This window comes from Notamacropus eugenii, chromosome 5 (assembly GCF_028372415.1).
Source record: "Notamacropus eugenii isolate mMacEug1 chromosome 5, mMacEug1.pri_v2, whole genome shotgun sequence".
NCBI classification, from domain to species: domain Eukaryota; kingdom Metazoa; phylum Chordata; class Mammalia; order Diprotodontia; family Macropodidae; genus Notamacropus; species Notamacropus eugenii.
In genome coordinates this window covers 220,555,763-220,574,147 of record NC_092876.1, presented here as the reverse complement: position 1 = coordinate 220,574,147, position 18,385 = coordinate 220,555,763, and the positions used below count along the sequence as shown (strand labels likewise).

Genomic DNA, 18,385 nt, shown 5'->3' with positions numbered 1-18,385 from the left:
AACACCAAGGAATATTTTAGTCATATTCCAAAATAACCAGGTCAAAGAGAAAATACTGCAAGTAACCAGAAACAATTTAAATATCATGGAACCACAGTCAGGATTACATAGGACCTTGCAGCTTCTACATGAAAAGATCAGAGGTCATGGAATACAATATTCCATAAGGCAAAGGAGCTTGGATTACAAATAAGGATCAACTACTCAGTGAAACTGAGCATAATCTTTCAGGAGACGTAATGGATATTCAACGAAATAGGGGACTTCCAAACCTTTCTGATGAAAAGAGCAGAGCTCAATGGAAAATTCAAATACAAGACTCAAGAGAGGCATAAAAAGGCAAACAGGAAAGAAAAAAACATGTTATTAAGAGCAAACTATTTACATCCTTACATGGGAAGATGACAGTTGTAACTCTTGAGAACTGTATGGTCACTATGCCATTTAAAAGGGGTATACAGAGACAGAGGGTATAGGTTAGTTGATTTTGATGTGATGATAAAAAAATCTAATTAAGTTATGAAAAGGGATTGTACTGGTAGACTGTAAAGGGAGTAAAGGAAAGGAAGAAGCAGACAAGGGTAAATTACATCACATGAAAAAGCACAAAAATGTATTACAGTAGAGAGAGAGATGAGCATTATTTGAACCTTACTCTCATAAGATTTGGGTCAAAGAGGGAATAATATGATCAGTTAGGTACAGAAATCTAACTTACCCTACAGAAAGTAGGAGGTAAAAGGGGAAAGAAAAGGGAAGAGGTAGATAGAAAGGAAGGCAGACTGAGGGAGGCAGTACTTGAAAGCAAATGCTAGTGAGGAGGGAAAAAGGAGAAAGGAGAGAGAAAAGCATAAACTTGGGGGGTGGGGAGAAATAGGTTTGAGAGAAAGGCACAGATAGTAATCATAACTATGAATGTCAATGGGATGAACTCTCCCAAAAAATGGAAATGGATAGCAGAGTGGATTAAGAACCAAAATCTTACAATATGTTGTTTATAAGAAACACATTTGAAGCAGAGAGATACACACAGAGTAAAGGTAAAAGGCTGGAGCAGAATATATTATGCTTCAGCTTTAGTAAAAACGCAGGGGTAGCAATCTTGACATTAAATTGAAAAGTTTTTGCACAAAGTCAATGCAATTAAGATTGGAAGGGAAGCAGAAAGCCAGGAAACAATTTTTACAACCAGTGTCTCTGATAATGGTCTCATTTCTAAAATATATAGAAAACTGAGTCAAATTTATAAGAATATAAGTTACTCCCCAATTGATAAATGGTCAAAGAATATGAATAAGCAGTTTTCAGAGGAAGGAATTAAAGATATCTACAGTTATATGAAAAAATATTCTAAATCACTATTGATTAGAGAAATACAAATCAAAATGACTCTGAGGTACCACATCACACCTATCAGATTGGCTAACATGACACAATGGGAAAATGATAACTGCTGGAGAGGATGTGGGAAAACCGCAATTATTAATGCATTGTTAGTGAAGTTGTGAACTGATCCAACCATTCTGGAGAGCAATTTGGAACTATGCCCAAAGGACATTGACCCAATAATACCACTTCGAGGTCTGTATCCCAAAGAGATCATAAAAATGGGGAAAGGACCCACATGTAAAAATATTTATAGCAGCTCTTTTTGTGGTGGCCAAGAACTGGAAATTGAGGGATGTCCATCAATTGGGGAATGACTGAACAAGTTGTGGTATATAAATGTAATGGAATACTATTGTGCTATAAAAAATGATGAGCAGACGAACTTCAGCAAAACTTGGAAAGACTTATATGAACTGATGTTGAGTGAAATGAGCAGAAACAGAAGAACATTGTACGCATTAATAGCCACAGTGTGTGAGGACTGACCTTGATAAGACTCTTTTCAGCAATGCAAGGATCTAATATAGCTCCAAAAGACTCATGATGGAAAATGGTATCCACATCCAGAGAAAGTAACTGGGGAGTTTGAATGCAGATGGAAGCATACTATTTGCTCTCCTTTTCTTTTGTTATTTTGTTTCTTCTTTCTTGTGGTTCCTCCCATTAGTTCTAATTCTTCTTTATATCATGACTAATATGAAAATATGTTTAATAGCAATATATAAGTACAGTCTATATCAGATTGCACGCCATCTTGGGGAGGGGAGAGGAGAGGGTGGGAGAGAAAATTCAAAACTCAAAATCTTATGGAAGTGAATGTTGAAAACTAAAAAATAAATGAATTAACTTTATGTTAAAAAAAAAAAAAAAGAAATAGCAGGACTTGGCAACTTGTTGGATATGATGAGGGGTGAGAGAAATGAGAAATCAAGGATGATACCAAGGTTGTGAGCCTGTGTGACTGGGAAGATAAGAGGTATTCTCAAGAGGTATCAATAGGGAAGATAGGAAGAACAAAAGGTTTGGGTGAAATATAATCAATTTAGTTTGGGATTCCAAATCCTATTCTCCATCCAATAAATCATGCCACAGAATAGTGATGCAGCCAAAAAAACTAGTGGAATCTTAGGCCACATTTTGGGAGACACAGTGTCCAGAAAGAGGAAGAATTAGTTACGCTGTACTTTGCTCTGATCAGACCACATCTGGGGTATTATGCCCAATTTTAGGCAACACATTTTAGGAAGGATGCTGACAATGTCTGGAGACTATTCAGAGAAGAGTAACTAGGGTAATGAAGGGCTTATAAGGTTGGCTAAAGGAACAAGGGTTGTTTATCCTGAAGAGATTTAGGAGGGGATATACGATCATAGGATCATAAGATTTAGAACTGAAAGAGACTTCAGAGGCCATGTAGTTCAATTCTCTTATTTTACAAATAAGACCAGAGAGGTTAAGCGATTTGTCTGCTGAACTGAATTCCTTTTTAATTTGTGGTATCATCAAATGGAGCTCAGAGTCAGCCATTCTGGCAATACTTCAGACACTCTGAAGTTGGTTCAATGGGGAGAAGTATACTGGTGAATATGTACCCCTACTTTTCTTGATTCATGCTTACTGGAGTCAAAAAACGAAGAACAGAGATCATACTGTTATAGATCTGGAGCTTGAAGGGACTGCCTTATTATTTATCATGTTTCTTAATAGACTCTAACCCATCAAACCGGTCTTCCTGCTGTTCTTTACCCAGGACACTCCATCTTCTTCTGTCTTTGTGACTTGGTATAAGCTGTCCCTCTAAGAATGCATCTTATTGCTTCTTAGAATTCCGTGTTTCCTTCAAATTTCAATTTACATGGCCTAATCCACTTCCTACATGAGGCCTTTCCTGATCCCCTTAGCTGCTAGTTTGTCCCCTCCAAGGTTGCCCTGTATGTACTTTGTATATGTTTTTCTATACTCGTATGTATAAAGTTGTCCACACTCAACAGAATATAAATTCTTTGAGGGTAGAGATTATTTCATTTTGCATTTGTATCCTTAGTTCCTAGCATAGTGTTTGTCACACAGTAGGTGCTTTAATAAACACTTGTTAACTGATTTAGTCTAAGCCTTTTATTTGGCAAATGAAGAAAATGAGGTTGTTAGGCATATCCAGTGGATAGGACCACTTGTTAAGAGGTCTTTTCAACAAAGTTGCACATAAAGTTAGTAATTACTATTACATAAGATATCAATATATGATCATTAACAACTTACATTTATATTGTTCCTTACCATTTGCAAACTGCTTTCCCTACCACAACCAGGTGTGATAGGTAGTGTGACAGATAAGGAAACTGAAACTCAGGTTCTGGGGTTACAGCTATTAAATTTTTGGAGGTCAGATTTGAACTTGGGTATCCTGATTTAGTTCAGCACGATTTCCACTACACTTGCCTTATTTTCTACAATATATTTCAGCCTCACCTCCGGCACAGGAAGGCAAGCTATGACTGCTATCACTGAGCAGTAACCAAGCAGGAATTAGTGAGGATTCTTAACATGGGCTCCATGGACTCCTAGTGGGTCATAAACAGATTTCAGTAAGTCTGCGAATGGTTTTTTAAAAAAATATTTTGGTAACTGGACTTCCATATTTGCTTCTTTTGCAATTCTATAAACTGCATTTGATGCATTTAAAAATATTTTGAAAAGTGGTCAAAGTTTTCAGTTAACTGCAGAAAGGATGCAGTCACAAAAAAAAGGCTAAGAATCAGTACGCTAGACAAACTTGCTAATACTTTTTTTTCTTTGCTACTCAAACCTTTCCTACTCAAACTAAGTAAAAGAAGCTCTTGACAAATAATATATTATTATAAAACTTTTAAAAACTCAGTCTCAGAGACAATAACATTTTTATAAAGTAACAGTTCAAGCAAGAAAAAAACAAAGAAAACATTTTTTTACTAGACTGGAGAAAAGAACATAATGACCTCTGGATTATTTTTTTTTAACAGTTTATAGAAGTTTTTTTTTAAGAAAACACTTTTCAAAATAAGTATATTTCAGAGTGGAATAAAAAGAACATCTGGTTCTCCCATGATTAGAGATTGTCTTCTCTCTCTCTAAGGAGATATCAAGCTCCCCAAAGGCAGAGCCTGTGTTATACCTTTTTTGTGTTGCTCAAAGTAGCTATTACAATACCTTACATACTGTAAAATCATAACAATCTATATGGAGTGACTGACTACAAAAAAGCATACTCTGATGCATGGAAATATCTTTAATATAAAAAAAACTTTAAACTGGTAATCTTACTTACCACTAAACATAATTCAGAGATAGAGTGAAATGGCAGTTTTAAGCACCCTACAAATCTGAGTTGATTATTACACATTCCCCTTTATTGTTTCCCTTTAAAAAAAGGTATTTGTAGTGAAAGATGTATTGATCTTGCATTTTCTCAGTCAATGCTTTGTTCTCTAAAGTTTAATGAAAACCTAGTCATTATGATTTGGTAACTTCAGTTCTATTATTGTAACAACAGATCTGTATTGATTAAAATCAGAACCTAAGAAAATACAACACAAAAAAAATTCCTTAAGAAGTCTTTTATTTTAACAACAGAACAACAAAAAAACCCATGAAAATACCTAAAGACTGCGTATGTATAAGAGAACATAACACATGAAAAGTAATGATGGAAGTTTTCCTTGAAAAATGACTGAAAATTAATGTGGGCAGTATGTAGAATGGAAATAATGATACCTTCATCTACCTGTGTTAGTAGGTATTTTTAATGCTAAGGCCACAAGGTGATAAAAATAACAAATATTATATTTACTTATATTTTTCTTTATTATATATTTGAGTATTTGAGACCATTCCAGCTTTCAGAGGAAAATCAGAAAAAAAAATGTTTTCCACTTATTTTATCTTCTTCCTTCCTCTTCCAAAAATGAGAGCAGCTCATTTTTATACTTTAAATTTTATGAAATTTATGAAACACAAATCGCTTATATAAAATAGAAAACATTTCTATTTTACATATGAAGAAAATAACACTCAAAGAGGTTAAACAATTTATTAGTGGTCACTTAAGTTGTAAGTGCCATAGTCTCTTGACTTAAAGTCCAGAACTTTTGAACACTAAAGACTACAGCTGATGTTATCAGGGGATTGTTTCAGGGCAGATAAGGGAAAAAAAATTAAAGGACTAAATAGTTGCTTACCACTGTCTCTAGCAGGGGAGGAAAGTCTAGAAAGCTAACTCCTCTGTCCTAATCCAACTTTACCTTCCTTTCTCATCCTTTCTTACTCTCACCTCATCTGGATCAAGACCAGGATGTCAGATTTCTTAATGAACATATAACTATACAAAGTAAAAACAGGAAGGGGGTAGAGTGTGTGTGTGCGGGTGTGACAATAATTGTCAGGATTTTCTTCCCCAGGACCAAAAGTAATTAAGACCCAAATTTAAAATATAAACTTAAGCTTAAACATCATATTTCAATCATTTTACAAATAATCTCCTTTTCTCTTTCTCTTAGAGCCCACATTTTCCTTTCTATATGACACCCAAGAATAAGGGAAATTGCTGAGAGACTGGAGAAATGTTAGAAGATGTCGATTCCAATAAATTCTGTCACTGACTTCTCTTATAAATAGGAATAAGTCTTTCAAATATTGTTAATGAGTGATGGGCAGCAGACTAGGATACTTGAATAACACTCTATTTTAGAAGGGAAATATCAGGAAAAAGGAGTATTCACCAGAGCTGGAAGAAATAGTCTTCATCTAGTCCAATCCTTCATTTGACAGACAAGAAAACTGAGGTCCAGGGAAGTGAGCTGGCCTTCACTCCCCCCAAAAAAGTTTGTTAGAAGAGCTTAGGCTAGAACCAAGGTCTTCTGACCCTAATAGTTTAGAGCTCTTTTTTGGTAAATGTGTTTAAGAAGGTGATTTTCCAAACTCTTATCAGAATACCTGAGAGAAGCTAAAATAACTAAACTTTCATTAATTATTGAAGTATCCCTTTAAGCAGTTTATCCTTATTATACTGTCATGGGGATAAAATTTATTGGATACTGGTTGTATATCTTTCAATAAATAGAAATTCATAAGAAATTAAGCTACATGCTATTTTAAGGTTTGTATGGTCTTTCTGCCAAGCAAACAGCAATGTAAACAAATAAAAAGTCAGTTAAGGCACTGATACTTCTCAGCTTTCTCTTTAAAAAAAATGTTCTTGTTTTACATTTCATCTATGTTGCGTGCGTATACAATGGAAACACTAACATTTCCATTTCGAGATTTAAGAGGGACCATATTTTAGACATTCATAAACATGTAACCTTTAATTAACCCACAAACATTCCACATGATTCAATTTTTTTTTTAACACACCATGCAAAAATGTCAAATTTCATGCCTTGGTTAATGTGCCTCTGTTATTTCAAATTCTGTTCTTCCCAGTGATTTCCACTTGTACCAACAGTTCAGTAAAAACAGTATACCATGATTTTCAAGAAGTGAGTTTCCAAACCAGCATCACATACCTTTTGTTGTAGTTCTTTTACAGCAGAATCTCTGTCCATGCATGCCTGACGGAAGGCTTCGTAAGCTTTATTGAGCTGCTCTCCCATGTTTTTATCCATTCCTCTCTGTCCTGTAGCATCACTGAAAAGGATGGTGTCAGTGACAAAGATCTAGAGGGGGGAATTAAGAGAGAATTGCACGATTATTTGAATAAACACAATTTTATTGTGCACTTTACAGATTTCTCTACTGAGGCTCACTGAGTATTCTGTAGTGTGTAGCAGTTATGATCTAGAAATCTGGCCAGCAGTATTTGAGAAACAATGCATTTTCTTGATTTTCTAACATTCTTCACGAATGGCCAAGAAACAAGGGTATCTGAATTCACAAAGCTGTCACTTTGACCAGGCCACCTGAACCTAGAGAAACGTGTTGGGCCATTTTATTCACATTACTTGGCGCTTCTCAATAGAAGAAGAAAAAGCACAACAGTGGGAGCAAAGTGGGGAGGCATGTCTTTAAACCGACAGTTAGTTACTTCCACTTACAAGGTGAATTCTTGCTACACTGAAATTGGAGCAAAATTAAATAGATAATAAATGTTTGTAGATGGAGTTCATACTGTTGTTATCTCAGAGCAATTAAAATGTGTGAAAATGTCCTTATTTTAGCACAAAACCTAGGGAGGGCTGTTGTCAGATAGTACATTAAAAAAAAATACATGCCTTCAGTCCTCTTGCCACCCTAGCTCTCCAACCTCCCTGGTGCTTCTGAGCTACAGGCCACATGGCTGGTAGAGGTAATTTGGGAATATCCCTGCTTTGTACTACCAGTCTGTATAACAGCTCCAGCTGCCTGCCCTCCTTGGCAGAGGCCCACCTAATGGGTCTGATTCTCCTTCCCACTTGGGAAGGGCACCAGGAGGGGGCAAGAGTCCTCTGTTAGCCATTCCTGTCACTGTCCAAGTCAAACCTTTACCTCCTTAGAAACCCTCCATTGTCTCGGGTTCCGATAGGGCACAAGACTTTCCATTTTATCCTAACGTCTGTCCTTGATAAATATTTCCCTACATGGAACATTCCAGTCCTAGTGGAAAACATCATCTCAGTTCAGAAAACCAAGCGTCCCACAGTGAAGGGACCAATCAGCTACTCCCCTGCAGCAGCGACATTACTGGTTATCATGACTCCACTCCCACCAAGCATGACAAGACCCCTCAGTACCAACTCGTGTATCCGGTTTACCCAATGACTCACAGAGGGCAGTGCTTTTTAACAAGCGGGCAGAGAGTGGCCATGACGCCTTGAAGCACGCATGGACAGCTTGGTAGCGCGGGTGAATGCCCCTCTCTGGGACCTCTCTCTGCCTCAGGACTGTCCTGAGGCTTGCCCCATTCCCGCACACTTCGCAGGGCTGTCCACACCCGTGGGAACTCCTGGGGTGCTGGGGCAGGCCTGGCGGCTTCGCTAGAGCCCTGCCCACCGCGCGGCCCCGCCGCTCCCTTACTGCGGAGGTGAGGACGCTGACCGAGACGTGTCAGACAAGAGAGGCAGGGAGTCCTCACGAGAAGTTCCCACGCGCTTCAAGTGCAGAGCGCACAAACACCTGCCACCATCCGCGGGGACACCGTGGGGAGCTTCGCACGTGCCCCACGAGAGCCCCTCAACGACTTCCTCACGGACGCCTCCCACCCCCATGGGAGCCTCGGGGCAGCGCGACCCAACAAAGTGCGTATGTAATTCTTATCTCACCCCAGAGAAAAGAGCGGAGTGTGACGTCCACGGCCCCGAGCACACAAAGGGGAGGCCGCCGCTAACAGCATGAACCCCCTGAACTTGCACGCCACCCGCCCTTGCACTCTTTTGTTTCACACGTGCTAAGTGTAACAGTAACTTCACAGCGGAAGAAGCGCGTTTGCGCTGCCCTTGGGCCAGCTCGGCCACGATCCCGAGGCTCCATCGGCCTTTCCCATGGCCCGGCGGGAGAGCTTGCACCCGCGTCTGCTTCGCCTCGCGGGTGGCGGGGCGCTCTGCGAGGGCTGAGTCCCAGGCCGCGGCCTGCCTCCCCTCACATCACCCAGAGCTCCTCGATGTTCACATTCACACGGTCGCGGTTTGCAGCTTCTCCCTCTTCCCCACAGAAAAGCGTCCTCGGAGCCTTTCATTTTTACAGGGAACCAGCAAACGTCGGACCCCGGCCCCAGCACCGACGCCGGCTAGGAGACGGCCGCAACCCTCCCAGTGCCTTCGGCCGGGCCGCTTCCCTTCCTCGAAGGCGGCGGCCTTCTGGGTGGCCCGGCCGCTTCCCCAAGCTCCAGCCGCGCCGGGAGGGGCGGGCTCTGGCTCGAGCGCAGCTGGCGCGGGCCCGGCAGCCCCGGGGGAGGGCGCGGCGGGGGCTGCCCGCTTTCCCCGCTCCTACAGGGGAAGCGAGGGGGAAGCGCCAGGAAAACACCGTCCCCGGTCACCCGCGAGCTTCCTCCTCCCCTAGCCCGGCTGTAAAACGAAACCCTGCGAAGTGGAAGGGGAGGGTGGCGGGAGGGGACGTGGGGGAGTTATGGGGGGGGGGGGGGTGTCAGAGACTGACAGCTCTGTGTTCTGAGCACCAGGTGGTCCAGGTGTGGCCCTGTCAGCAGGGGAAACCAGGCCCAGCGTCCTATTACTCAGTCCTCTTCAGCCACACCAGAACAGGTCTGGCAACAATCTGGGCCAGGCGGCCCGGGACACGGACACGGACACACACACACTCTCTCTCTGTGTGTGTGTCTCTCTCTCTTCCTCTATCTCTCTGTCTCTTTCTCTGTTTCTTCCCTTTCTCTCTGTCTCTCTCTCTCCTCTCCCTCCCTCTCTCTGTGTCTCTCTCTCCCTCTCTCTCTCTCTCTGTCTCTCTCTCCCTCTCTCTCTCCCTCTCTCTGTGTCTCTCTCCCTCTCTCTCTCTGTCTCTCTGTCTCTGTCTCTCTCTGTCTGTGTGTCTGTCTCTCTGTCTCTCTTGTCTACACAAAGCTCTCCTGGCCCAGAGTGATGGTACTCCTTCGTTTGTAGTTTTATTTTGGATGCACACATTTCAGTGGTGCAGGTGCTCATTCTTTTCAGGTATCCTTTCAGTCTCCAGGTCTTTTATAAGTACACAGACCACCCCTATGGCTGAGACTGGAGCAAAGACACATGGGCCTGTCTTTCCTCAACTCTAAGACAGGGTGGGTGGGTGGGTGGAGATTTGCAGTAGACGTCTCTAAGCTACTTTACGGCTGTAAATAGCAGGATGCTATGGTTTGTGCCACAAAAACACTGGGATGAGATTACAGATTTAGAGCAGGAAGGGACCTCAGTTTATACTGTCCAATCCCTGCATTTATGGAACAGGAAAAAGATAAGGCCCAGCGAAAGGAGTGAGTGACTTGCCCAAAGTCGCATCCTTGTCAGAGACAGCGTTTGAACTGGGGTCCTCCAAGTCCAAATCGTGGGTGCCTTTCACTGATTGTGCTATTTTGCCTCCCCCAAAAGTGAAAAGTAAAGATCTTTAACTTTAAATACAAAGTGGAATTTTCTGCCATTTCCTCTAGCATGATGCTGGCATTTTCATCAGTGCAATCAAGTCATATTATGAAAGACAAGCAAGAAGCTGCTTAGAATTAGTGGAAAACTTCCCCTTTGCTCCCTTCTCCAGGGCCTGCAAAGATGGGGGTAACCTTCAGCTTCAAGGCCAGATGTGGTCTTCTAGGTCTTTGGGGGTGGCCTTTTGACTGGGTCCAAGTTTTACAGAACAAATCTTTTTAAGGGGATTCAGTCAAAGGGCTACACTTGAGGACCTAGAGGGCCACATGTGGCCTTGAGGTCGAGGATTCCTCACCCCTTAAGTCCAACACCCTTTGTGTTTCATATGAAAAACTGGGGCCCAGAAAGGCAAAATTTCACTGCCCAATCTCACACAAACCATTTGAGAGACCAATTAGATTCTAATTCTCTGGATCACCAAGCCACTGCTCTATCACTAGATCTGAAGAAGGAGGCAAATTTGGGTTAAATTCCACAAGCCATTAAAAGTACATTTCTAATCTAACAGAGACACAACTATCAGAGAATTTCCTATCAGACACTAACCAGCTCTGTGACTCTGAACAGGTCACTAAACCTCTGCCTCCACTTTTTCATCTGTTAAATCAGAATAATAATAGCACCTACCTCACAGGATTGTTATGAAGATGAGATAATTTTTGTAAGGATCTTTGCTAACTTTAAAATGTTATATAAGTGCTAGCTAATATTGTTAGTATGTCAGGTCCTACTATGGATAGCCACCACTGGCACTTTAAATATCCTTAGAATTTTATTACAGGAAGGGGCATTAAAGATAATCTAGTACTAGGAGGATTTTTTTTTTTTCAACAGAAGAGGACTCAGTTCAGAGAAGTGAAGTAACTTGTTGAAATTCACCCATCTAATCAGTGGCAGAGTTGGGAACCCAGATCTCCTAATTCCCAGAGTGACAGTAGTCTTTCTACTACACCATTCTGGTCAAAATTGTCTATTTAGAATACAATGAATTTCAAGTGTCTGATTTTTACATGGAGGTTTAAGTAGAAAAGACCTAAAGAATAAGTGCCATTTCCTATAAGATAGTAAACATCTATTATATTCTGAATAAATTTAAGAATATACCATAGGAAAAAAAGTGGCATTAGGTCATTCAAAAGTTTTCCCCCCAAGGTGGGGTCTTACACATGGACAACATATAATATTGGATATACGCTATCCTTTTTGTTCATGTCAAACTAACAATGTAAAAGTACTGAAATACAATAATTAGGGTTGCTATAGAAACGATCAGTTAATAAGACCAGTGGCTATGTCGAAAAATGACAAAAAAAAAATCTAACATGGAATTTCCAAACAGAAAAACAGGGTGCATTATTGTTTCACAGATGTGGAAATGCAGCATTCCCCATAATAATCACAGGAATATCAAAAACTTATTTTCATTTCCTTTTGATTTGTTTTAGTTTCATATTTGAAATTGTCTTGTCTTTTCCCAACTGAAAGGGAACACCAGAAGAGGGTGAAAGAAGACACTGGGGGGAGATTAGGAAGAAGGAGAAGAGGGTACAGGAAGGGTCCTGAAAGATTTGCTTAGAAATGTGAGCATAGATTTAAATCTGAAAATCACTTTCAAGATCATCTAGTTCACTCTCCCCTTTTATGAATGAGGAAACTGCGATCCCAACAGGTAAAGTGACTGCCCTAAAGTCTGGAAGTAGAAAGTGGCAAAGCCAAGTGTGTGAAATCCAGCTGCGCTGACTCTGTCTAGTGCTTTGGCCCACAGCCCACAACACTCCTGGGTATGGCTGAAACCAAATTAAAATGTAATTAGGAAACATCTAATAAATAAAATAAAATGCAATAAATGAAAGCTCTGTCAATACGTGGCCCACATGTATATACTAGTGGCCTCTATTTCTATTTGAGTTGAACACTACTGCTCAATATCATACTGCTGCTTCTTCCCACAAAGTCCTGACAACGAATGGGCCAAATGCCACGTGTGCATTCCAGTCTTGTCTTTCCACTCTTGGACACTGCAGATTTATGGCTTCTGTAGTGGATTTAGAATTTCATTTCAAGCAGACAACTTATGGGCACAGAAACTAATTAGTGATAGGTATTTATAAGACGCTGATCCAGGTCTGTGGTCAACCAGGGATTAGAGAGTCTGATCTAGGATTATTTGTGGGAAATTAGCCCAAGATCCATGGGCAAAACATGGATCACAAGCTGAGATTTTATAACAATAGTATGAAGAGTTCTTGATATGGCGTGAGAAGGTTTGTGTTAGAATCCTGACTCAAACACTTAAAGCTTGTACAACACTGGACAAGTCATATTATCTCTGGGTTTCAGTTTCTGTATCTGTAAAATGAAGGGTTTGGAGCAAATGCTCTCTTTCACCTCTATGACCCTCTGACCTGGATCACCACACTTGCACTACTCCACTGAATTCTTTGTTTTAGTCATAGAGTGAGGATGACTCTGGTTGGACCCCTAATTTTCTTTAATCTGGAATCTACAGAAATAAGTGGAGCCATGGACATTCAGTGCTTTCCTTTTCCCCTACAATTTCTTCCACTGGGTTACAGTCACAATATTCAGATATTTACTGAGCACCTGCTGTAACCAGTGTGCTTTCTTAACTGCTGATATACAAAGAGGTATGGAGCTTGGTCTCTGCTTGCTAGGAGCTTATGGTCTAACTGGGAAGGTGGCAGATAGAGATAAAAAGAAATAACAACAGAAAGGACTATATGCTAGGTAGCTAGGAGAAGCAGTGTATAAAACACTGGGCCTGGAGTAAGTCTTGAGTTCAAATCTGGTCTCAGACACTTATTAGCTGTGTGACCCTGCACAAGTCTTCATCTGTAAAGTGGAGATAATAATTAGTACCTAACTCCCAGAGTGACTGTGAAGATCAAATGAAATAAAAATTGTAAAGCACTTAGCCCAGCACATAGTAGGTACTATATAAATGTTAGTTATTATCATTATCACTGAGAGCTTATAATAAACAATGGCTACTGGGAATGCCCATCAATTGGGGAATGGCTGAACAAGTTGTGGTATATGAATGTAATGGAAAACTATGAGAAAAGATGAACAGGTGGACTTCAGAGAGGCCTGGAAGGACTTGTATGAACTGCTGCTGAGTGAAGTGAGCAGAACCAGGAGAACATTTCACGCAGTAAGAGCCACAGGGTGCGAGGACTGTTTCTGATAGACTTAGCCCTTCACAGCAAGGACCAAAAACATTTCCAAAGGACTCATGATGCAAAACGCCATCCACATTCAGAGAAAGAACTATGGAGTTGGAACACAGAATGAAGTGATTATTTTCTCCTTTGTTATGTTTTGTTTTTCTCCTGGTTTCTCCCATTCATTTTAATTCTTCTATGCAACATGACTAATACAAAAATGTGTTTAATAGGAATGTATGTGTGGAGCCCATATAAGATTGCATGCTGCCTTGGGGAGGGAGGGGGAGAAAATTTAGAATTTATGGAAGGACTGTTGAAAACTGAAAACAAATTAATAAATTTCGGGAAAAAACAATGGCTAATAAAGAAGGAAGTGATAACACTGACTAAGCATCATCAGGAACTTCCCTTCTATTTCTAACACTAACATGCTCAGGAGGAATCTTTAACTCTAGCAAAATCCCCCCAAATCTTTCAGTAATAAATGCTGAACCATAAAAAAGGAAATAACATTAAATAAATGCTCACTGTCTCACTATCTACTGTCACAGGATGTCCCTCCCTTTTATTTTTTCAGATATCATAAACCACACAAAGGGCTAGCCTACTTATTGTTTGGAAGACAGAAGAAAAGTGGAGCTGGAAATGGTATGGGTATTTATCAGAAAGGGTCTTTATTTTTTTTTTTTAATTTTGAGCTAAAAAGATCAGAAACTCAATAGTTAGGAACATGACAATTCTCTGTTCCGTGAAACCTTATACAGTTCAATAAATGCCTGCAGCCTTACTGCTTAGAGTACAAGGATGAAGAGTGGGAAGGGCATTGTAAACCTTAACGTACTTACTATGTAAATGTGAATTATTCTCCCTAACCAGTTCCCCAAAGTCATGAACCAGGTCTTATTTAATGTCTGTAGCTCTGTGAATGTTAGCTGAATTGAATTAAAATAATTAGGAAAATCATACAACCAGGTTACTGGAGGTATAGTTATGCTTTTTCTTTCCAGAGACAATGCTAAATTGACTGTTAAGACTTTTCACTAGAACAGATGTGTCAGCTACTGTTCTTGGCTTAAGTACAGTTTGGGAAAGCAATTTCAGGCATCCTGCAAGGCCCTCTTTAGTTTTAGTTAAATAGGAATGTATAAATAAACTAGTAAATATATTAGTAAATACATTGTACTGTTACATTTTATTTCTAGTATGTCACCCCATATAACTAAAAACAAAAAAAAACCCAACACAATGATGGTTATTAATAAGATTTATGATCATCAAACTTTCAGATAATAACTGTAAAGCTCTTGGCACATAATAAGTGCTACATAAATTTTGTTAGCTATTATTATTTCTATAATGTGTTAAGGGTGAAGTACTTCTGAGTATCATCATCCCACATCTGCAGATGATACTGTGGAAGAAGAGTAGATAAAACATGGTATTATGGCATAGTGAAAGAATACTAAACTTTGAGTTAGAAGACCCAGAGTTCAAATTCTGGCTCTGATGCCTATTACCTTTGTGAAACTTTGCATGAGTCACTTCCTCTTTTCTGGGGTAAAAGACCTTGGTTTCTTCATCAGTAAAACGAGGGTTTGGACTACATGACCTTTAAATTCTCCTCCCAGCTCTTGTAATAATTCTGATAGTGAAATTAAAGTAGCTATAAATTTTGTCCCTCACTGACTAGTTCATTCCTACCCTGGCATCCTTGCTGCTTTTTACCCCTTAGAAGCAATACATACTACAGCAGAAAAAGCTTATTTGTAAAGAGAGGCTGATGAGAGAGGGAGGAAGAAAGAGAGACAGACAGACGTCAGGGAGATTTCCACAGAATGGCTTTAAGTTACAGTTTTTTCTGAGCAGTCATTTAGCCTTGTGAATCTTTCCAGCTATAAATGGGAACTAGCAAAATCCTGCATAATTATGAAGATGTACTGTGTACTCTGATCCACTGGCACAGGACTGTGAAGTTGTTTCTTATAGTCTGCTTTTAATTTCCCTGAGGACACCTATAAGTTGTTAGGAAAATGTTTGCAAGTTACAACTCGTTTCATTAAAAGTAATTGTGATGAGTCCAATGAGAGACTAAATAAGGTTTCCAGGACTTCCACAGCTCTCTTTCCAGCAAAGATGTTTAATGTTGAACTACAAACATTGTTTTAAACAAAAGTTTAAAAATCAGATATAATTTTACTACTATGCTCAATGAAATTACTTATACTGGTAAACATCGGAAATAATATAGTAGACATTTCTCTCTAGGTGGCCAATGTCAGAGGCCACAATCACTCTCCAATTCATATCCATTATCCTATCGATAGGTTATGAAAATTCAAGCTGGGCTAAAGTTCTACTGCTCTTCTAGCAAATAGCAATTATTCTTTTTAACAGCGGAGACTGGAGAGTTTCTTAAATGTAAGAGGTCCATCAAATTTTGCTCACTCAGTCTCTAGAAAAGCGGGAAAACACATTAAAAGGAAATTTGACATTAAGAGTTCCTTTTGGGGCAAAGTCAAGATGGCGGAGTAGAAAGATGCACATATGCTAGCTTTTCTCCCACAGCCCATAAAATACCTGTAAAGAAAGACTCTCAACAAATTGTAGAGAAACAGAAGCTACAGAACAACAGAGTGGAGGAGATTTCCAGCCCAGGGTGACATGAAAGGCTGACGAGAAATGTCTGTGGCACCAGTCACAGAGCTGAGCCCAGCCCACCCTTGGCCATGCTCTGGGAGGAGGACACAAGCAGGCCTCTGGGGGGGAATCCCCAGTTGCAGTAGCAGTGGTTCACAGATCCCTCAACCCACAGGCACCAAAGGTCAGTGACAGGGTTTTTTCAGCTGGCCGAGAAGGGACAAGGGCCTTCTCATAGCTCTGGCCTCAGGCAGTGGCAGTGGCCACATCAGGGAGGTGGCAGTAGCTTCCACAGCAGCCCCCATCCGTTGTTGGATAGTAAAACCCCTGGGGGCACTGAGCAGCTGATTCTTATCTCAGCCCTGTGTAGAGGCCCTGCCCCCACCTAATACTCCCGAGGGATTTGAGCAACAGATCTTTATCTCACACTGAATGTCGGCCCTGCCCCTGCAGCTTATCTGAATCTCAGCCCCCTGTGCTGGTCTGGTGGAATTGGAGGTGAGGTGGTTGTGAAGACCAAACTCTATTACTCAGATTCTGGGAACAGAAATTTCTGCCTACTCCCAGATCAGTATACAAGCTTGACTGTACCACCTTGGAGGAACTGAGATCTTACAGACCCCCAGAGTATACTCTATTCTTGACAAAGGACCCAAAAGTCAAGTAACTGGTTGGGAAAATGCCCAAAAAAGGGGGAAAAAAATAAGACTACAGAAGGTGACTTTCTTCATGAACAGATATCTCCTCCCATCCTTTCGGATGAGGAAGAACAATGCTTACCCTCAGGGAAAGACATAAAAATCAAGGTTTCTGTATCCCAAACATCCAAAATAAATATTCAATGGTTTCAGGCCATGGAAGAGCTCAAAAAGGATTTTGAAAATCAAGTAACAGAGGTGGAGGAAAAATTGGGAAGAGAAATGAGAGAGATGCAAGAAAATCATGAAAAGTGGGTCAACAGCTTGTTAAAGGAGACCCAAAAAAATGCTGAAGAAAATAACACCTTGAAAAATAGGCTAACTCAACTGGCAAAAGAGGTTTAAAAAGCCAATGAGAAGAAAAATGCTTTAAAAAGCAGAATTAGCCAAATGGAAAAGGAGGTTCAAAAGCCCACTGAAGAAAATGTTTCTTTAAAAATTAGAATGGAACAGATGGAGGCTAATGACTTTATAAGAAACCAGGAAATCACAAAACAAAACGAAAAGAATGAAAAAGCAGAAGATAATATGAAATATCTCATTGGAAAAACAACTGACCTGGAAAATAGATCCAGGAGAGACAATTTAAAAATTATGGGACTACCTGAAAGCCATGATCAAAAAAAGAGCCTAGACATCATCTTTCATGAAATTATCAAGGAAAACTGCCCTGATTTTCTAGAACCAGGGGGCAAAATAAATATTAAAAGAATCCACCGATCACCTCCTGAAAGAGATCCAAAAAAAGAAATTCCTAGGAACATTGTAGCCAAATTCCAGAGTTCCCAGGTCAAGGAGAAAATATTGCAAGCAGCTAGAAAGAAACAATTCAAGTATTGTGGAAATACAATCAGGATAACACAAGATCTAGCAGCTTCTACATTAAGGGATTGAAGGGCATGGAATAGGATATTCCAGAAGTCAAAGGAACTAGGACTAAAACCAAGAATCACCTACCCAGCAAAACTGAGTATAATACTTCAGGGGAAAAAATGGTTTGTCAATGAAATAGAGAACTTTCAAGCATTCTTGATGAAAAGACCAGAGCTGAAAAGAAAATTTGACTTTCAAACACAAGAATAAAGAGAAGCATGAAAAGGTAAACAGCAAAGAGAAGTCATAAGGGACTTACTAAAGTAGAACTATTTACATTCCCACATGGAAAGACAATATTTGTAACTCTTGAAACTTTTTTCATTATCTGGGTAGTTGGTGGGATTACACACAAACACATATATAGAGAGAGACAGAGAGCACAGGGTGAGTTGAACAGGATGGGATCATATCTTAAAAAAATGAAATTAAGGGGTGAGAGAGAAATATATTGGGAGGAGAAAGGGAGAAATGGAATGGGGCAAATTATCTCTCATAAAAGAGGCAAGTAAAAGACTTTTCAGTGGAG

At 40.1% G+C, this 18,385-nt stretch overlaps 1 protein-coding gene across 14 annotated transcripts in view; it reads right to left on the bottom strand.

The window, feature by feature from the left end:
* Nucleotides 1-18,385, bottom strand: part of TANK (TRAF family member associated NFKB activator) — a 90,757-nt gene that overhangs the window by 38,362 nt on the left and 34,010 nt on the right. For 7 of the 14 annotated variants that reach the window (XM_072612145.1, XM_072612143.1, XM_072612148.1 and 4 more), the window contains one exon: nucleotides 6,930-7,079. In XM_072612145.1, the coding sequence (XP_072468246.1) occupies nucleotides 6,930-7,028 (99 nt within the window). In that variant the 5' untranslated portion in view covers nucleotides 7,029-7,079. Of the gene's footprint in view, nucleotides 1-6,929; nucleotides 7,080-7,887; nucleotides 8,055-8,165; nucleotides 8,611-8,660; nucleotides 8,763-18,385 lie in introns of those variants that run through there. The other 7 variants (XM_072612147.1, XM_072612151.1, XM_072612146.1 and 4 more) reach the window with 5 other exon arrangements.